We start from the raw sequence: 19,824 nt of genomic DNA on the forward strand, positions 1-19,824 counted from the left end.
TATATTATACGTGGTTATAATATAATTTATATTTAAATTTTAAGAATAGTTTTAATTTATAGTTTTAATAAAGGTTTTTACACTATTTAACCTTAGATTAAAGTTTAAGGAAAGCTGCGCCTTGCCCTATAAATACATTAGCACGGACCATGCGGGCCACGCGCAGTATGGCTAGGTATGGTTAATTCCTCAAACTCTAATCTGAGCTAGCTGAGATAATTTTACATTAAAATTAAAAGAATATATAAATCGCAATCGCAAGCGTTAAAATTGCTTCCATCCGATCAATGTTTTAAACGCTTAATATCTCCTCCAAAGTCCCGCTTCAGGCCCTGCAAATCATGCTCCATATAGAATAAATTGAGCGCTTTCAATCTATTATAATTGCAAGAGATTTGAACTTGAATTGGGCGAGGAATAATTGATTAAACGTAAGCGTAGCGTTAGAGGGTGTTCTACACACCGTTCGAACGCGGTAGCGCCATTTTAGCGGTACTGCGCGGCGGAGATAAGCAACGCTGAGACAAAAATTACTGCGACAAGCAATTTTGATAAGCATTTTCCTGGGACCCATTTTGAATCAACACCCTTTTGTAACCTTGAATATATTAAATCCTTTACCCTTTAATAATGTCCTCCTCCGACTCTCGTTTCACGTCTCAAAATAAGACTACCCAGGAAAGACTCTCCACGAATACTGTCGGGCTTGTTGCCTTATCCGACTTTCGTAAACGACGCGCCGAGGTCCTCGAGCAGCAAGAACGTGAAGCGCGAGAGGCGATCATATCTGGCGCACCTCTAGAATCTCCCGACCGTTCATGCTCTCTGACTCCCGACAACGCCAGCGACGCGTCTATTCCGCCCAAGAAGAAGAAGAGAAAGGGGAAGGAAAATGGGAAAAAGTCCGATAGAGCTGGCGGTGCCAAGTTGTCGTTCGTGGACGACGAAGATATTGCCGATAATGTTGACGTAGAAGATGAGCGCAATGTCAAAAAGGAATTGGGAAAGCAGAAGTTCAAATTTAAGGCCAACTCCTCCGTGTCGGTTGTCCCGCGATCTGTAACCAAAGCTGCCCTCCGGCGTGAGGCGACAGAGAGAGAAGCCCTACGACGCGAGTTTCTCCTGCGACAAGAGGCAGTGAAGACGGCCGATATTGTCATACCCTTTGTGTTCTATGATGGAACAGACATCCCGGGAGGTGCCGTCCGTGTTAAGAAGGGAGATTTCGTATGGGTGTTCCTCGATAAGAGTAGAAAGGTTGGTGCCGACCTCGGGGTGGGCGAGAAGGCAAATGCGAGGAGGGAATGGGCTCGAGTTGGGGTAGATGATTTGATGATGGTTCGTGGGAATATTATCATTCCTCACGTAAGTTTTCTTCTATAATAACACTATGGGCCAAGTTACCGCATGGAACGGCCTGCTAACTAGTTTACGTACAGCATTACGACTTTATGTTCTTCATCATGAACAAAGCTGTCGGCCCTACCGGCAGACTTCTTTTTGACTACCGTTCTGATGTTCCCGATCCATCGTCAACTGGGCATTCCGAAATCGAGCAAATCAGAAACCGATGTTCTACCACCAAGTCCGTTCGATTGGAACCGGAGGCAAATGATGTGGAGGGTGCTTCTGACGACCCGGCCTTTACCAAAGTGGTGGATCGGAGATGGTATGAGCGAAACAAACACATCTATCCCGCTAGCATCTGGCAAGATTTCGACCCAGAGAAAGATTACCAAAAGGAAGTGAGGCGCGATCTTGGCGGAAATGCCTTCTTTTACTCCTGAGCGCGCACATTGCCCGATTTTCAGACCAGGTGTCCGCTTGCTCGTCGTCTCCCATGGCTTTTTGTACCGGACGAAGCGTTGTCATCGGTTCGCCTTGGTATACTCCCTAAGAATTCAGTATTAGACGACGTAGGTATCCGACTGCTCACCACATACTACTTACAAGGTACTGGCATCTTGGGTACCATCAACCAACCCATAAACCTACTGTCCATACGATCATTCCGATCACCCACCATCCTGGCCAGAACAACAATAGGCATAAGGAGTTACCGCCTGACCCAAGGAACAATGTAAAGAATTCGAATGCAATCTTTTCCTTGAGGGATTGAACAAATCTCGTCTTCCATATCGCCCTTAACATGATAACTACATGGTACTGAAAGCACCCTGAAGCAATATCCCCTTGGCTGGCTACAACACGGCATGCGCTCAATATTTGCCATGCCAACCATTGAGCTTGGGTGTAAAGGGGTAAGGTCGCCGCGCCGAGCAGCTGTTGACAACGAAGAATGGCTATAAGCGTGGGCGCGAAGACCGTAGCTATGCCGGAACTCTGTTCGACTACCGCTCGGGGCTCCTTAGTCGGGGCGGCGATGATTGCTACCTTAGAAAGTCCCATCACGCTGGTCACTCGATAACGCGACAGTCCACCTATTAGTGCTATGGCCGGGAAGTCTGAGATTAGGTCAATTCGAGGGACTCTTCTACCTAAATACCTTGTCGGCGCTTTTGGAATGTATATTTCTTGGAGGAAACGGATTGCGCCGCAACCAATCAACAATTATACTATAGCATTTCTGTCACACTTTCGGAGAGGAGAGCTCGGATGCTAGTTGCTGTTTGGTACTGTGAGGTGGATCTCTACCGGAAGAGCCAACCGTAGAATAGAATCGGCCTCACGTAGTCGGCTTAGTAGACTGGATCCCGATCTAGTATAGACATGACCATGTGTTATGCTACCAAGCTATGCAATCAGGTGCCCACGTGTACTTCCTCATTGGCTATAGGTTGGAAGGACGAAGAGGAGACGAAGGGTTTGGGTGATACATAACTGCATATAGATTAGATCGTAGACCTCGTGCATATTTAGAGTTGGGTAAGATGTAAGTATTTTGTTTAAGGGGATGGCAATGCCTTAAAAGCACGAATAAACCCTATCTTGCAATTCCTTTGTCTCTGTGGCCACGAATAAGGCACGGGTAATGTCAGTAGGGCGAGCTCTGCACTCCGACCCGCAGATCACTAGCCAGATTGCTACCTTCCTAGAACGTGCTGAGACATGATCACTGATTGGCTCCTTGGTTCTACGAGGGATGATAGATACCTCTATCGCCTTTATAACCTCTGACAAGCTGAAATATGCCAAGGCGTGATCCAAGACTCGCTGGGTAGGAAATGTCCAGCGCTCACCAATGCAATCGGTATTCGTAGTATAAATATCTTGTTGCTGAGCGGGATGAGGAAAGCATTTCCCCAGACCGCAATACGAGTGGCCGCGTAAAACCAAATCACTCTGGACGACTGGATATTGCGAGACGATTACGAGATGGCATTCCAACAACTACTCGGAGTACTCGTCCTCTCTTGAAATCCACCTCTGATATAATGATCAAGAGGGGCAATTCCAAGCATTATGGATACGTAGTGAAGAGGTAACAACCGCTCTTACTAACCCCTACGTCCAATTCCTGCGTCCGCCTCGACCACGGCCACTAAATCCCCCAGTTCCCCCAGCTCCTCCCCCTCCACCTCCCCCTCCTCCGCCGCCGCCTCCGCCTCGTCCCATGTTTTGCTCATAGCCGAAGTTCTGTCCTTGGTTACCGCTGAATCCCTGGCCGACCCCGCCGAAATTCTGACTCTGGTTACCTTGTCCTCCAGTAGCGTTGCCTCCGGGGTTTTGCATGCCAGAGAACATGGCGGACATGGCAGAAGGATCCATCTGACTTGGGTCAAGACCGGACGCCATCATCTGTTGCATCATGGCTTGCATCTCGGGGGAAATACCGTCCATTCCGGGCATGTTTGCCATGCTACCTGATGCGCCTGCCCCACTTATTCCCGGCATGCCGCCCATCATCATCATCTGGATGTCCTCGAACATCTTCTTGTTATTCTGAGCAATGGCATCCGAACTGTACTCGTTGCGGACGTTGTCCTGCTTGGCGGCGTATAGAGACCAGGTAAACTCGTCGAAGCCGTAGTTGAAATAGTCGCTGAGGTCGGTGCCAGGTTTTCGCCAAGGTTTGTCATTCTCCGCGAGGTCTTATATATAGCTATGTCAATAAAGCGAGCAGACAGGGAAGATAGATACACGACAAACCTTCATCGATGCTGACTTGGGTGATGGGTTTTCCCACTGGTTTATAGACGGGTATTGCATTGACGTCCACCTTCGATGTAGATACCGCAGGTAGGTCGGAACTGACGGCAGGTCGCGTTGATGCATCGTCCTTCTTGACAGCGGCGGGCTTGGTGGTGGCATCACTCGAAGCCGACCGTTGTGGTATGTTTCTTATGTCGCTGTACCGCGATTGACTGGCGAATACGTGAGCAGATACAGAAGGACAAGAGCTAGAATGTAGACCCACGTTGGTGGAGGAGCATTTGTACCATCCTTTCGTTCTGTGATGATATCTATATCCTTCATATCCAAAAAAAAGAAATTATTAGCAATAGTGCAGGCCAAGTATCACCATTAAACATACCGAGTCGTCTTCATCCATTTCAGCACCTTCATCCTCTTCTTCTCCTTCTTCTAGGTCTTCTTCATTTGGGTGTTCTGGTTGTTGCTGCTGCTGCTGCTGCTGTTGTTGCGGCTGCGATTGTATAGGTAGAGTAGTTACGTTTGTTGTGGTAGGGTCGGGGTGATCGTTGTGGATTGTGGGCTCGTCGGGAGCGTAGAAATCATCATCATCGTCAATATCCATAATGCGGACTACCTAGAGATGTCTAGGGTTAAGCCTTGATCGTGTCTGGTTGTGCTGAAAGAAAAGCGACGTTTGAGAATGTTTGATCGTTGAGTGGTTCAGAGTTCAACCTTAATGTGCACCTACATATCTTACCTAGTTCTTCTAGGTACATACGTACCTACCTAAGCAGGGACTGGACCCGTTGCGGCTGCCGCAAGGAGCTATGACCAGGCTCTGGGCAGGGGTATGTCAATACTAGTACCTAAGTACCTAAGTACAAATGCACAATGCAGGCGCGCTAAGGCCACATTAAACGCGACTCCAGAAATATGCATTCACTGTTGTACATGCTTCAACCTCCTTCTACCTACATATTTACCTTCATACATACATAGCCAAGTGTGAAGGTACTAATACTTGGCTGTATGTACATAAAGCACCCGAAGCCTGAAAATTATACATTCCAGAATCCATAGGTAGCGGGCAATTATGGCCCTATCAAGGTCAGCAAGTGGCCCGGGCGGTCTTTCCATCAATACTTCGTCGGCGAACTTGTTGTGAGTTACAAGATTTGTTTTCTTTCTTCACTATTTGTATCTTCCTATCTTCCTATCTTCCCACTCTTATGCAGCCAGCCGAGTCTGCCTTCTCATATTTACGTCATGTTTTCAAGACCGCTAACAACGAATGCCCAACAAAGTGGATCTAGTAGCAGTCAACCTCCCGCTCCTGGAGGCCTATTTGGCTCTGCTTCCAATTCTCAGCCTGCTGCCGGTTCGAGCCTCTTCGGAAACACATCCACAACCCCTAAGCCGTCTGGACTATTCGGAAACGCCCCCTCTACGTCGTCTACGGCCGCCGCTTCACAGCTACAGCCACAGCCACAGCCACAGCAGTCCGGTGGTCTATTCGGGTCATCTTCCACCGCAACATCGCAGCCGCAACAAACGACCTCTAGCTTATTCGGAGGAGCTACCTCTACAACGCAACCACAACAAGCAGGTGGGCTCTTCGGAAACGCACAACCCACCCAAACTCAGACCCACACGCAACCCCAAGCACAGGCTCAGACTCAGAACACCGGCGGGTTATTCGGCGGTAGCATGGCTGGTCAGACGACTTCCGCGGGTGCTGGTGCGCCAGGAGGCTTGTTCGGTAACTCCCTAAAGCCCGCCCAATCTCAGCCAGCCGCTCTAGGACAGGCTCAGCCACAGCAGCAGCCCGGTATAGGTTTGGGCGCCTCGCTCGGCTTCGGCCTGACCATGGGCCAGTCGACCCAACAGAACGTCCCCGGCGTACGTATCGACGTTAGCAATCTAAAAGGCACCACGCGCTTCAACGATCTCCAGGAGGACTTGCAAAAGAACATCGAGCTCGTCGATATGTTCATCCAGCAGCAAATGCGACACAAGGAGCAAGTGGATTCCTTCATGCCAGGCCACAAGGAGATGCTCGAGAGTATTCCCAACGACGTCAACTTTGTTGCCAAGAAATATGAAAGTGCGCATAATGCGTTGGCGTCGGCGGCTCAGTCCATCGAAGCGGCCCGTGGTTTGGTCGGGCAGGATGTTGACCATGCACGACTCAGCTTCAGGGCGATTGACAATTTGAAATTGCCTGAACAATATCACACGGCCGGAATATGGTCTCCCAGGCAGCAGCCCGCAGGCACGGCCAACACGGAAGCTGATGGACAGGACCTCGTCGGTTTCTTCTCAAGGGCAGCAGATGAGATGGAGGATCAAGTGAGGAGATACGAGAAGAATATGACGGAGATCGAAATGCACATGCACGGCGTTTCTGACAGTCTGGTTGAACAGTTGCAGAAGATGATGGCAAACAAGAATGGCGCATCAACCGGTCCCAATGAGAAAGCCCAGGAGCTTAGCGCCGTGCTTAGGGAGCTGCAGCAGGGCATCCTCAAGGTAGCCAGCGACGTTGCCGGCGCCAGAGAGGGTATGACCCAACTCCAGTTGGGCAATTTCATCAGCAATGATCGCGATCGGAATGGTGTATACTAAAAGGGTAGTGTATTAAAAAGTTGGCCACGAGGCTCGGTGCTTGGTAGTTTTTAGATACCCAAATAAGAAATAGGGTCTGAGCCCGACATGTAAGACACGGGAGGTCCTTGTAGGGAATTTAGATGTGTGGTATTTCAAGGAATATTTCCTTCGACATATACCTTTATGGATACGGTCCGGAGCTTTCTATTAGGATGGAGTGCTCGGTCGAGTGATAGGAAGAAGGTGTGGTTCCGAAAAGGTCAGGACGAATTCTATGATTTCTTCCTGCAACAGGGAGACGCATATGGGTATACTTGGGTAACGTATTATGATGACGGCAATGGGCGTTCGTTCCCGGGGCCCAAGGGATCAAGTCGTGAAGCTGAGATAAAAAGAACTGTAAGATATATGTATATCACATTGTAATTCTTAACATAACATGGGTACGGTCTCCGCAGACCTAGGGCTAAACGACTACTACCACAGAAGCACTCGCCAACGCCAGCCTTTAAGGACTTTCATGTCGTCATCCCCGAGGCCTTGGTCACCTCTCTCAACCTTGGCGATGAGCCGCTTAAGTCGCTTAGACACCGTTCGAGCAACTCGCAAAGACACCTCGCTCTGAAACACGTACAGGATAGCTAATACAAAGAAGGCCACTGATGCTAACTTGCTTTTGCCACGCACGGAATCCAGGATACGCCCAACAAGCGACTTACTTCTTTTGAAGGCATACTCGGTGTCGTTGGCCTCGTTGTCTTTTGACGAACGACGAAATATTCTACGGACGGCGGGGATGAGAGACGCGCTGGGGGGTTATTAATACTTGCTATGAATGTATCTGACGGATTTCAGAGGGCATCTTGGTGGAAATGAGGAGGGTGACAAGATAGTGAGAAGTGAAGAAAAGGACTCACGCGAGACCACCCAGGATCCATCGACGCCATCTGTGAGACTCGGTCGTCCTGACTAGGTCCGACACCTCGCTACGCAATGCCTGCAGATCACTCATAACGATGCCTTGCTGCGTATGGAGACGATGTCCACTAGCCGGGTCGTCATATCGCCGTCTCTTTTGCAGGGTGAGATACTCGCCCAGCGAGAACTCACAGGCGGTTTTTATTGATCGGATGTCCGTTCCCGCAAAAGGGGTAGAGACTGGGCGCTCCAACCTAGAATCCGGAGGCATTGATGCCGGAACTGGAGCCGGGACAGAGGCTGGGGCCGTGTAAGATGGTGTCGGTGCTGGCTGATACTCCATTGACCTATGACAGGTGAGCGCAGAGTAGAACCAGATACATCCGTAGTAGCATTTACCTATTACTTTTCGAGTCGGCTAGACAAGGTACAGATTTCGGGTGTGGATATATCCTTACTTTGTCATTGACTGAAGTAGGTAGTCCTATCGTCTCTCTATATTTCTTCCTCTTTTTACACCACGGCGATCTGCATGATTTATGATGTACGGGATGAAGATAGTGAAGTCTAAAGGTGGCTGGGGTCGCGGGGTAATCACGATTCTTAGGGACATGCAGGCTCGGCAAAGTTGCCAGAATTGGGAACTAAGTAGACAAGAGGAGCGTTGGAGCGATGGATACGTTCCTCTACCTGCATCTCTGCAAATGCCACTACAGGAAGCGGGATGACGGCGACGCACATACCATGATTTCCAGAATAATTAATGAATATTTCTCACTTCTTCTTATACCATTGACTATAATGCATATTTTATGAGTTAATATATTGCTACTGAGAAACTCGCACACTGGAGCTGTATAAATATTCGACTATTTTTTCATGTATGGCCTGGTAAACTAGGTAATTTAGGTTCTTCATTGTTGTTGAGCTTCGGAACCCCCAGATCACCTAGGTATGGCACAAGCACTACCAACAATTATACGTAGTAGTTTACAATACTAATGTAATCCATAGAGCTCTCCTTTAACTTTGTTCACTACATGTACTTGATTAACCATCTGGTATAGGATGAGGCGTCCCCACGACAACAAGGTCGGCCATACGTCCAAACTATGTTGTTACTTTCAGTTTACCTAGTACCCGTGCTTTCTAACTACCCCAGTATCAGTCAAATCGGTTGTTTACAAGGATAAAGACAGACTTCATCAAAGCAAGGCTTATGAAAGTATCTAACGGCCTAGTCAAATCGCCTCGAAATGGTATTCCCCTTAATTACCAGCTGCTGGGGAGTGTTCAGCTATTGCCGTAAGCAACTCATGTATTGTTGAACTACCACCTTAAGAGGGTATTTACATTTGAAAGTGATTTCAAAGGCCGACATCGTTCTCAGGTTGGCAATTGATGAAAACGAGGGTTTAGACGGTGAGATCAAGATATAGGTTGTCGAAGACACGAGAAAGCTAAGTAGAGTTAATGGGATAATATATGCTACTCATTGGATAGGAGAGGACTCGTTCGATCAATGTTGATGCTACGATCCCTTTGTCACATACTAGTTTATTTAAGAGAAGGAGAGGAAGGAGAACGTCATCTTGAAGCCCCAAACAGATATTGACTGCGAGGGGAGAGGTAGTGTTGACTTTATGCCCTCCCACAAATTATATTCATGCCACCGCTGTAGTTTATTATCATCGGAAGACGTGAAAGTTGAAAGGGTGGTGAATATCCTCAGGTAACATCAGTATCCTGTCAAGTGATTCTTCCACGACCCTAATAATGCAATGGGTTTTTTATGCCTAGAAATGAAAGGGATAAAGAAGAAGTATGGAGTTTCATGTGACCGAAGTATTGTTTACAAGTATATTCACTCTTCCGCCCACCTGGCTCTGGGGAACCCCTTGTTTCAAGTGGCCGGTAAGGTGATGGTATATTAAGAAATGAATCTTGACATACGATTGGAAATCACCCGCCTCCCGAGCTGAGTGACAATATGTCGGTAGGGCTCGCAATGAATATGTCCCATTCACTTCCTACGTGTGGCTTTACGAAAGTAAACCTAAGATGGGATAGCAAGTAGGGGGTCGTTCATCCATAACTGCTAGATGCTGCTTGTGACGCCACCTGCGTATCCAATCATTATTGATTGACTGCAACAACTTGAACACTGATATCATGGGAGATATACGTGTGAAACCTTAGCCTACTTGAATTGTATGAACGGTTCCTCTACGACACTGTAATAATAGTATTTAGGTTAGTTACCGGATAGGCACCAAATGAACTAACCGTCACCACTGCTCAAAGCTACACTGCTATTCACGGGTACATACGCCACGTGATTATCAGCAGATGTCGGCAATGAGCTCTACCAGAACAGCTGTATTATTACGTGGTTAGTCTAAATCGGCATACGGAAGTGTCGCCACCAAATGGCAACTGGCTATAGATACCTGAGGTGGTGATGAAAAATACGCCGAATATGTTGACCGGTACCATTCGGTGGCTTACCTAGTTGACGATTTTTTTTTTTTTTTTTTTTTTTTTTGAATTCGGCCGTGAGTCGGTGAGAGGCGCCTCGTGGATGTTTGGGTTGGGAGCATGTATGGTAGTAACGCCGGCCCGCAAGTATGTAGGTGTAAATCGCGTAAATGCTGGGACGCGGTTGGACGGGCTGGGTTTGGGTGCATTTGCCAACTTCAGCATAAAGGCTCCGGGCCGCCCATCTCAATCTACTGTTGCCGACAAACGAATACCAATTGCCAGGCTCAATATATAGGCGTCGCGGCAACATGGGGGTTTCGGTGATGTGTGGTGTGGTACGGTGCCGATGTAGCCTATCGTACTTTATTGTACAATACACAAGACACAGCACACAAATCGATGTGGTGAACATTGACACATCCGTATACGTACATACTTCCGGGCCTTCCGGCGAATACCCAAGCACATGTACGACAAGACCGTCTAATCCGGTGCTGATGGTAAACATAATTACAGGGGTAGGAGAACGCAGACCACTGTTTCTTACATAGCATCTTAAGTAGATCAAATGAATGCGTATGGCGTGCCGACATTACGGGCTGACGGGGTTTATGATCTTTCGGCCGCCGTACAGTGCTGATCCAGTTTATCTGAGCGAGGACCACCGTATTTTCTGCCACGGAGTTCGCCATCCCACATCTCACGTCTCACGCAGGGAGAGGGAGGGATAGGAAGAAAATGAATATCATGCTTCCTTCCACTAACAATCCTTTGTGGACAAACACGTCGTCTATTTTTAGTAGCGATGGTAAATTTGGTCCTGTTCTAACTCGACGTTAAATACATACTGAATTGAATGGTGTAGAGGCTGTCTGGGAACGGTAAGAAAAGGGAACGGGGAAGGGAAAGGGAAAGGGAAAGGGAAAATGATTCCCTGTCAACCGTAAGTAATAGATTGTCGGCGGCTCCACAGTCATCCGGGAAAGCTAAAGATGAAGTTTAGCTCCCAGGAAATGGTATTATTGCAAAGTAGGGGGGCTGCGCGCGGACTTTATTCTTATCCTCCTTCCGGAAGTTTACGATGCTTGGCCCCTTTTTCGCATACATTCACGTGATGTGATAATCCGGTGATTGCTGGTCCGATCAAGTTCCATGGGTCTTCCGTGATTAAATCTTGTCCATTCCAATCACTTAACTTTGCTCTCGGTCGGGAGGGAATTGATCGATTTAATTAGGTGACGATAGGTCTCGGCGAGCCTCCCCACCCCACCTAACTATCCTTTATCTCTCGTCGTAGCGGTCTATACTACGTAGTAGGCCCCTAGCCGATCGAGAGTTGCTCAGTAAGATTCTTCGGCGGTAGCTGAATGCCTGGTAGGGAACGGAGCTGTAAAAGTTTGAGATTGTAGGTGACATTGTTCGGGTACATTTGACTTGGCACTTAAACGAGCGATTGGGGCGAGTACACGATGATTAAATAAAATATAAAACCCCTGGCCCCCAGGATCTTGTACATACGTATTCGTACGGTAATGACGGCAGCGACGGTAATGGGGGCATGGCCTTAGTAAGGTTGGACGGAATAGGCATTGCACCAGACGAGTTCCGGTGCCGACAAGTGAAGAGTAAGAAGGGGATGACGACGATTGCGCACATGCACTGCAGCTAGTGTTACCTAGTTCATCGCACGATCATCCGCCTCGGACTATCCGCCGTCCGGACACAGAAGCAATGTACATCGTCCATGTAATCTGTAGCGAAGCCAACTCTGAACTTATCTAGTATGCCGCATGCTATCCCTACCTGGCGGGTAGAGCAAGATGTAATATTGAATTTTGGATGAAGAAACGTCCAGGTTTATGGCGTTGCTTTCCTATCTTGCTACCAGGCACCGTTACCATCCGGACTCTCGCAGGCTTCGGCTTTGCTCCCTGTGCGACAAATGGGCGCTTTGGGGTTAGGTGCGATTCAAATCCATACTATGTAATGGTTTCGGCGACGGCGAAGCGGACCCCATCTCGGTCAGCGTGCGCGTGACCAGTAGGAATCATTCGGTGCCGTGTGTCCTCCTGAGTGGTTGTAACACGCCAACATTCACACTGGGCAGCGCGTAGTTTGACGGCCGGCGGAGCAAGTTCTAAGCAGCCAACGTGGCGGGCTGGGTTGCCTAGTCGAGGGTTGCATCGAGTCAGCCCCGGCTAACCGATTCATGGCCTCGTCAGCCGATAACAGCAGCCCCCGAAAGTGTGCCATGATGCCATCCTCCATGATATGCCGGGCGTATATACCTACACATACCTAAGCATTCGTAGGATGCACGAGGTTCGGAGGCAAGCGGGTTTTTGGCGAACATGTAATATCCGCAATCGCTTATGTGTTGACTTATGCGTTGACTTAAGCGCATAGTGATGGCAATGATGGATTCATTCCATTTCCGAGCTTATCGAAACTTGCCGATATCCATTTAATACCTCGATTGAAAAAGTATGTATGTAATTATAATAATAATAGATATACTTACATTATTTTAAGTGCGAAATATCTCCTTAAATAATTAACCCGGCTAATGAACTATTTCTTCGGGAAGTGTTCTGCATTGGCAAGTACCTACATACCCGTGGACCTACTTGAAAAATAGGGGTTGTAGGTAGTAAAATAGGGACCGACACTCCGAAAAGCCCAGTTTCTAACCCGCCGCTCTGAACCCCCGTGTCCGCATCCACAGTATGAGATGAAATAATCCATCGACATTATGTACGTACCTTTCTTACACATCGAAGCGCGTAGGTATGTATATACTTAGAATTTCGTACCGGTGTAGGCAGGCATGTACTTACATAGGTACACAGTTCCAATACACCTTCCTAAACTTTTATCAATTTTTTTAATTCTTAGGATTTGACTTTCTCCCGTCATTTAGCTCCGACCGATGTTCAAATGTGTTCGGGCGGCTTACCGAATATTATTAATATAATCAACTGTAAAAATTAAGCTCAAAATAATAAAATTTAATACTCTTAAAAATGAATTAATATAACCGATACCGATGAATAACATACTTACTTAATACTTGGGTATGTAAATGATATATGTGGATGAATACTTGGTATATAGGAAAGCAGGAAGGTAGGAAAGTGAAAAAGAAAAGAAACCTCCCGAGTTAAAATAAAAGCAAGTACGGGAGCGGACGGATTACGAAGTACGTGTTACACGCCTTCCTTCCCGTATTGTGCTATCACAGTACAAGTATACAGTACGGAACAGCCCCGTATCATTACCTAGCCAAATTGGTCGACTCCCACGCGAAAGAGACGACCAACGCCGGGAGCCGTGGAGCCGAAACCCCCTCCAAGAAAGAGGTTTGAGTTTAGGAATTTTATCAATCTTGCTCCGGTCGATCGACTTTAAGCATAGTTGAAGCATTCTTTCCCTCTATTTCTTCCTCTCCCTCTTTTCTTCCTTTCTTACGATTGCGCAAGTGCAACTGGCCGAGATCCATATTAGGATTATCGTTATCCGATCTCAATATCTTTCTTCCCTTCCAAATTCTTATTCCACTTGATGAACCGTTGATTAATAGTTGGATGGGCGAATCCCCGGTTGTGGCGCCCCCCACAAGGAAATAAAATATAGTAATAATAAAGGAAGGAAGAGGGAGAAAATAAAAAGGGAAAGCGTAGAATAGGAAGAAAGAGCCGGGCTAAGGCCGCCTTGCAACCCCCCGGATTGACCGCCTTGTCGCATTGCCCTTTCCTCGGGAATCATCAGTGCTCAAAAAGTTGGCTGGGTCTTTGGCTCAGGTGCGCGCCTGCTGATTTTTAGCGCAAACGCCCGAGTCTGGTCCGTCTTTAATTTCTCTCTCCCTCCCGTCCTGTCCGTCTCTGCAACATCCCTCCTCTCTCAAACGGCATCGCGTCAGAACGCCATTCCCAGGCTCCAGGCTCTCTCTTCCATCCCAATATTTTCCTCCTTTTCTTTTTTTTCTTCCTTCCCCTCCTTTTCCATCGTCCTAATTTCCCATCCATCTACTTAGTATACACCCCTTCCTTAAACCACTCCACTCCGACCGAGACTCATACAACAAGAGAAAATTTCCCACCCGCACCGAACATCCACCGCCTCCCGTCTTCTCCGTCCTCACATTTCTCCTCAACAAATCTTTCAACTTTTGCCGGACCTGTCTTCGGAGCATCACTCTACTGTTCGGAACAGCTTCATTACCTTTTCTTCTACTTGCGATACCTTATTTATCTACTTGTCGACATGGCGTCTGTCGTCCGCGGCACGTCGCTCAGAGCCGGCGGTGCCTGCGTGCGCTGTCGCAAGGGAAAGACCAAATGCGTCTATGAAAATGGTCGGGCGCCTTGTAGGAACTGCGCGAAGGGGATGCATGAATGCTATCTCCCTTCCGAGAGCATGGCTCATCATCATGGTCAATCTCCTGCCAGGCCTCCTCGTCCCCGAGAGAGTCTACCTGGGGAGCGAAGCGTGTCGGCAACTAGCGACCGTCAGCCTGTGACCTCCGGCGCAGTCTTACCGCGTAACATTCCTTCCAATACCGAGAAGTACGTTGTTATCTTTTATTGCTACTGATATTATTCATTTCATTTTGTTTCTTTACATATTGTCATCACTATTATTGCTTCCCTTCAACCCTACTTCCTGTCTCCCTCCCTCTCTCTTGAAAAGGACACTGGCCTTCTCTGGGTTCTGCCTAGTGATGGACTATGTGGGCGTCGTGGTGTTTCGGCCTTGACCTAAGATGGCGGCGACTACGCGCCCCGAATAGCTCTTGGCCTGTGATCCGTGCTCCCCTGGTCTCGGTCAGGCCAGAGTACAGCCGGCCAGACGCCCCAATACTTTTTTTTTACCTTACTACTCAAATTTTGGGTGGCTGTGGATAGATTATGGATGCCGGTTGCCTCGTCTCGCCTCGGGACTTCGATTTTTTTTTTTTCTCTGTCTGCCCTTCGCCCCCATCCTACCCATCCTGCCCTGGCTGTCCCTGGATTCCCCCTAGCTTGCGCTCGCGCTCCCCATCCCAATCTCAATCAACACCCTTGTCCTCCCCCAAACCTCGTTCGCGTTGATCGGCTCCACTAACACGTATTTTCGTTCGTCCCCACAGACTCACTCCGGAACTGGTGACGGAATGTGAAAGGGTAATCTCCAAGACTATCCCGTCTTGTGTTGCCTTCCACAAGCCTTCCTTCCTACAGAAGCTTAAGACGGGCACCCTCGAGGGTAGCATCGTCAACGGTCTCTTAACTTGCGCTGCACGGTAGGCAAACATCTCCTTCATCTCATTTTCTTTCTACATATTCATCGAGTACAACCCTTTCCTCCTCGGAACCCGCCTTATCCACTTTTGAAAGGATCCCGGGCAAATGGTTCATTCATCTCCGGAGGTGCATTCGCGTCTCGCCTAATGCACCAATAATTCCCCTCACCCGCTAATCCTTCCCCGCCGCTTCTTTTCCCGATCGCGCATGATGAAGAAGAAAAAGAACAAAATCACGTCTAGTTGTATCAAGTTGAATAAATTGGATTTACTTACCTAATCATCTGTATCTCTCGTTTACAGGAGCTCTCATGGGTTAATTCGTCGCTATGGGAATCAAGGCGGTGCTTCGGCAGCCTCCGAGCATTTTGCCGTTAAGGCGATTAATTTAATTATGCAGAATCTCGACAACCCGAGCTTGGCAGACATTCAGGCTCTTTGTCTCCTGATCATCCACGAATGGGGCAACCGTAATGCCGTCCGCGCCTACATCTATCTCGGCCAAGCTGCCCGCATGGCCCAGATGTATCGGATAATTGCCGTCCACCAGAATAGGGGCGATCCCGATCAGTTCATCAAGGACGAATCGTTTCGCCGCACCTTGTGGCTCATTTATGTTCTCGACTGCTTCCTTACAAGCAGCCCCGGTCGCCAGCCGGCCGTCTCGCACCATGACATCAAGGACATACCACTCCCATGTCTTGACATGAGCTACAACTTCGGTACTCCTGTCTATGTGCGCACCCTGGCAGGTGGACCGCCGCCTGGGATCCCGGATTCGTCTACGCAGATGACCGAGGTCGGTGAGTTTGGCCACATCGTGATGGCTACACAGGCCTGGCGTAATGTCATCGAAATGCTCACTACCGTCACGAGCACCACCTTTTCCGAGGAGGAATGTGCCTCTCTGGAAGCGGGTATTGAAGCGGTTCGTAATTCTTTACCGCCGCATTTCATGGATAAGCCAGGGCAGATCAACCTCCACATTACCATGGGTAGCGGGTTCACGTATGCTATGCTACATTGCCTCCTCCATTGCGCTACGATCATGGTCAATCGTCGTAGGCTCTTGCACCTTGTTACCACTGACGGGTTCAACCACGAGACCTGGCGCATGGTCCCGCATGTTCACTTGCAGACTGTCGATCGAGTTTTCGCTGCCGCTCATAGCGTGGTGTCCCTTCTGCTCGCTTTGGAGGCCAATGCGGACAAGGATGCCATCCCTAACTTCCCCCTGGTCATGTTATTCTCATGCTTCACGGCTTGTTCTACCGTGGCTTGGTTTAGTCTGAAGGGATTGACGCCTGCTGATGTAAACGAGACGGCTGAGTCTATTGTCCGCGACGGCATGCGATTCCTCCAGGAGGGCGCGAATATCTGGATTCTGGCTGTTCCTTGGTACCGCCATCTATCTGTCATGAATAAGGTTCTACGGAATGGCGACAGGACGCTTCAGAGGACGCAGCCCGAGCCCGCCGTGCCGTCGATTAAAGAGGACACGGCAAGCCAGCCTGACAATCCCGATAGTATGGATTATGAACGCCCCCAGTCAGCCAATGCGCAGGAGCAGGCCGACGGACGAGGCAGTGAGCCGCCACGAAAGTCTGGATTCACCACTATCAATGGAGGATCGGCTGGAGCGTCAACGCCCGCAACGGCAAGCCCACCTCCGGGGCAGACAAAAGCAGAATCACCAGCGCCTTCCTCGTCTGGGCAGCCAGCGGAGTCTGCGCCAGCTTCAGGTAACGACATGACCGCAGCTGAACTATGCGTGGCCTTTGAGCGCCAGCTACTAGAACTAGATGACCTCGCTGCCTTCATGGGCGGTGGTGTGTGAAATACCGAGCACACAGCCTCGATACCCCGGAATGCGTAGTTTCTGCTTATCTGTCACTCATGCGCCACTTATAAGCGTTGGGCGCTTTTTCTACAGGGGCTGTACCTTAATAAAGGAACCATGGATCGGCGTTAGTTGGAGTTCTCGGATCGCTCTCGGGGGGAGCTTTGTTCTTTCAAGCTGTTCAGGGGGGCTAACGCAACCCGTCATCATATCATTTTCGCCCATCGCTATAACTTGCAGCAGGTGTTGAAACCTGAGTAAAACGAACGATTCACGACGATTGAAGCCCTCAAGTTTTACGGTGGTAGCAGGAAGCAATTGCCATGATGCGGCGGAAATTATTCGGTGATTTGCTTACGGATTTATCTATTCCTCAGGGTTGTAGCATCTTGTCCACGGAGCGGACGCACATTCTCGACAAGGGTACTTACTTATCGCCATCATACATGGAGAGGCCACAGGAGAAGACGTGAGGGTTAAGGGTCCACCAGAAAAAAAAAGCGTTCATGTCTGGAATTTCTATATGTATCTGGACGAGTTAGCTACCCTCACCTGACAGGTGGGCTATATTGCCTGGCTGCTGTAGTTGAGTGGGGATGACTTTGCGGCTTCGAGAAAGCTTGTTTGTACTATTACTTTGACGCATTTGAGTTGCGACTATTAGCTCGTTCGACTGTGCTCTATAACATAGCTAATCCAAAACACAGTTAATCTGTTGACCGGTAACCCGCACGTACAATGGCTCGCTTACTGTTTATTATGGATTTTAGGAGAAATAGCAATGAAAGTGTAGGTACGTAGGTAGAGAGCTCTTGCTATTTGCATGTATTTCGATATCACGTGCCTGGTGGATGCTATGATGTACCATGCCTAGGTATTTATCTACGTCAGGTGGATAGCATTTTTCTTCTTTTCATCGCCTCTTCGACGTCTGTTTTAGCCCTGATTATCAACGACGACGTCTATTCACTTATTTTGGTATGTGGTAGAAATCGTACCTCGCAAATTACAGCATATATCGGCTTTACCGAGATATAGACTGAGGAGATGGATTCGTCGGTTCACGGTGATAACTACGAACGAGGTGCGAAACGGAAATATGCTGGAGATGGGCCTGATACAAGAGATCCTGGTAAACTCGCTACTACCGCTGGCCATGATTTATCTCCGGCAATGTCACATACGAATCCAGCTTCAGATTCGGTACTGGCATCTAGGGATGATCATTATTACAAAACCCTCTATCTAGAGGAACCCGACTTCCACCTGCTGGGACAGCGTGATCCAGCATTCAAGGCTGTGTTGGAACGAGGCTCGCACCTCGATTTTGCTAATCCCAAGTCCGTCATGCAACTTACTAAGACCCTTTTGAAACTGGATTTCGGCTTGCTGGTCGACTTGCCCACCGACCGCCTCTGTCCTCCAGTACCTAATCGTCACAATTATATTCTTTGGCTGAAGGACCTTATCGACTCTACCTCTCCCTTGTGCCTGGATTCCGCTGAGCCAACCCGGCAAGTGGCGGGACTCGACATAGGCACCGGCGCCAGTCTCATCTACCCACTTTTAGGCTGTGTTCAGCGACCATCGTGGTCGTTCATCGCTACCGACGTAGACCCAAAATCACTAGCCTACGCTCGTAAGAACGCTCAGCTCAACAATATGGGCCTACGAATACGTGTAGTCCATCGGAATATCGCGGATTGTCTCATCCCTTTGGTTGAGCTTGGTCTAGAAACCATCGACTTCGCCATGGTTAATCCTCCTTTTTATACATCTGAGGCCGAACTGGTAGACCTAGCTAGTCAAAAATCCCGGCCCCCAAATAGTGCATGTACGGGGGCACCGGTAGAGATGGTATGCGCTGGGGGTGAGGTTGGCTTCATCCGGCGAATCATCGACGAGTCTTTAGTCTTGAGAGAAAAGGTGCAGTGGTACACAGCTATGCTCGGTAAGCAGTCGAGCTTAGAAATCCTCGTTGACGTCCTCAAGGGTCACGGTGTGACCAATTATGCCATAACCGCGTTCATCCAAGGAAACAAGACTCGTAGGTGGGCCATCGGGTGGAGTTTCCAGAGTAGGAGGCCGAGTTTGTCGGCGAGTAGGGGCTGTGAACCTTCGGCTGGAAAGAGGATTTTACCTTTCCCCACCGAAGCAACGGTTGCTTCATGGCCGATATCTCGAGTTAAACCCGAGAAGCTCGAGCGGGTCGTCTGTGATATGATGGAGGATATTGACTTTGCGTTGTGGTTCTGGGACAGGTCACACTTCAGAGGCACTGGCTTTGCTGAAGGAAACGTGTGGAGTCGAGCTCACCGGAGGAAAAGGGCGAGGACAAAGGAAAACACGAACTCAAATGACGAAGAGAGTACCAGAACTAACACATCATCCTCACAAGAAATGCATCATCACCGAACGACCGAGCACGATTTCGCTCATTGTGCATTCGGCTTTTCCCTGACTATTCAGGTCTCAAAGGATAGAAAAAATAGCCAAGATCAGAGTGTAATCGTGGCTCGATGGCTGCAGGGAAACGATTATGCCTTATTCGAGAGCTTCACAGGTTTACTTCGAAAATCCATGCGTTTAGAATGACCTAGAG

At 48.7% G+C, this 19,824-nt stretch overlaps 6 protein-coding genes across 6 annotated transcripts; 4 read left to right on the top strand and 2 right to left on the bottom strand.

Annotated features, from left to right (window-relative positions):
- The first annotated feature begins 545 nt into the window (after positions 1-545).
- Positions 546-1,881, top strand: F4807DRAFT_249834 (XAP5-domain-containing protein). The gene is made up of 2 exons (XM_047994377.1): positions 546-1,365; positions 1,440-1,881. The coding sequence occupies exons 1-2, from the start codon at positions 631-633 to the stop codon at positions 1,785-1,787; spliced, it is 1,083 nt and encodes a 360-aa protein (XP_047850292.1). The 5' UTR covers positions 546-630; the 3' UTR covers positions 1,788-1,881.
- Positions 1,882-3,182: 1,301 nt separating this feature from the next.
- Positions 3,183-4,822, bottom strand: F4807DRAFT_249851 (Fip1-domain-containing protein). The gene is made up of 4 exons (XM_047994378.1): positions 4,496-4,822; positions 4,379-4,431; positions 4,111-4,325; positions 3,183-4,052 (listed from the first exon to the last, which is right to left on the bottom strand). Exons 1-4 carry the CDS (start codon positions 4,715-4,717, stop codon positions 3,466-3,468), a joined length of 1,077 nt encoding a protein of 358 aa, XP_047850293.1. The 5' UTR covers positions 4,718-4,822; the 3' UTR covers positions 3,183-3,465.
- A 174-nt stretch (positions 4,823-4,996) lies between these two features.
- F4807DRAFT_441301 (uncharacterized protein) lies at positions 4,997-7,098 on the top strand. The gene is made up of 2 exons (XM_047999378.1): positions 4,997-5,256; positions 5,400-7,098. Exons 1-2 carry the CDS (start codon positions 5,189-5,191, stop codon positions 6,718-6,720), a joined length of 1,389 nt encoding a protein of 462 aa, XP_047850294.1. The 5' UTR covers positions 4,997-5,188; the 3' UTR covers positions 6,721-7,098.
- F4807DRAFT_470572 (uncharacterized protein) lies at positions 6,804-7,963 on the bottom strand (the record flags this gene model as incomplete). Its single annotated transcript, XM_048002832.1, has 2 exons — positions 6,804-7,510; positions 7,620-7,963. 2 exons carry the CDS (start codon positions 7,961-7,963, stop codon positions 7,180-7,182), a joined length of 675 nt encoding a protein of 224 aa, XP_047850295.1. The 3' UTR covers positions 6,804-7,179.
- A 5,885-nt stretch (positions 7,964-13,848) lies between these two features.
- F4807DRAFT_250081 (uncharacterized protein) lies at positions 13,849-17,574 on the top strand. The gene is made up of 4 exons (XM_047994379.1): positions 13,849-13,941; positions 14,135-14,666; positions 15,230-15,382; positions 15,686-17,574. The coding sequence occupies exons 2-4, from the start codon at positions 14,365-14,367 to the stop codon at positions 17,217-17,219; spliced, it is 1,989 nt and encodes a 662-aa protein (XP_047850296.1). The 5' UTR covers positions 13,849-13,941; positions 14,135-14,364; the 3' UTR covers positions 17,220-17,574.
- A 695-nt stretch (positions 17,575-18,269) lies between these two features.
- F4807DRAFT_453750 (uncharacterized protein) lies at positions 18,270-19,817 on the top strand (the record flags this gene model as incomplete). Its single annotated transcript, XM_048000502.1, has 2 exons — positions 18,270-18,397; positions 18,440-19,817. 2 exons carry the CDS (start codon positions 18,270-18,272, stop codon positions 19,815-19,817), a joined length of 1,506 nt encoding a protein of 501 aa, XP_047850297.1.
- Between the last annotated feature and the right edge of the window lie 7 nt (positions 19,818-19,824).

The sequence above is a fragment of the Annulohypoxylon truncatum genome (assembly GCF_022578515.1).
Source record: "Annulohypoxylon truncatum strain CBS 140777 unplaced genomic scaffold F4807scaffold_39, whole genome shotgun sequence".
Classification (NCBI taxonomy): Eukaryota; Fungi; Ascomycota; class Sordariomycetes; order Xylariales; family Hypoxylaceae; genus Annulohypoxylon; species Annulohypoxylon truncatum.

What these genes read in the sequence shown, in the direction of transcription:
- F4807DRAFT_249834 (XM_047994377.1), top strand. Translation starts at nt 631, where the DNA reads ATGTCCTCCTCCGACTCTCGTTTCACGTCTCAAAATAAGACTACCCAG. An exon ending in GGAATATTATCATTCCTCAC is followed by an intron (nt 1,366 to 1,439) that starts GTAAGTTTTCTT and finishes GTTTACGTACAG; the next exon opens with CATTACGACTTTATGTTCTT.
- F4807DRAFT_249851 (XM_047994378.1), bottom strand. Translation starts at nt 4,717, where the DNA reads ATGGATATTGACGATGATGATGATTTCTACGCTCCCGACGAGCCCACA. An exon ending in AAATGGATGAAGACGACTCG is followed by an intron (nt 4,432 to 4,495) that starts GTATGTTTAATG and finishes TTGGATATGAAG; the next exon opens with GATATAGATATCATCACAGA. An exon ending in CCAAGTCAGCATCGATGAAG is followed by an intron (nt 4,053 to 4,110) that starts GTTTGTCGTGTA and finishes GCTATATATAAG; the next exon opens with ACCTCGCGGAGAATGACAAA.
- F4807DRAFT_441301 (XM_047999378.1), top strand. Translation starts at nt 5,189, where the DNA reads ATGGCCCTATCAAGGTCAGCAAGTGGCCCGGGCGGTCTTTCCATCAAT. An exon ending in ACTTCGTCGGCGAACTTGTT is followed by an intron (nt 5,257 to 5,399) that starts GTGAGTTACAAG and finishes TGCCCAACAAAG; the next exon opens with TGGATCTAGTAGCAGTCAAC.
- F4807DRAFT_250081 (XM_047994379.1), top strand. Translation starts at nt 14,365, where the DNA reads ATGGCGTCTGTCGTCCGCGGCACGTCGCTCAGAGCCGGCGGTGCCTGC. An exon ending in ATTCCTTCCAATACCGAGAA is followed by an intron (nt 14,667 to 15,229) that starts GTACGTTGTTAT and finishes TCGTCCCCACAG; the next exon opens with ACTCACTCCGGAACTGGTGA. An exon ending in CTCTTAACTTGCGCTGCACG is followed by an intron (nt 15,383 to 15,685) that starts GTAGGCAAACAT and finishes TCTCGTTTACAG; the next exon opens with GAGCTCTCATGGGTTAATTC.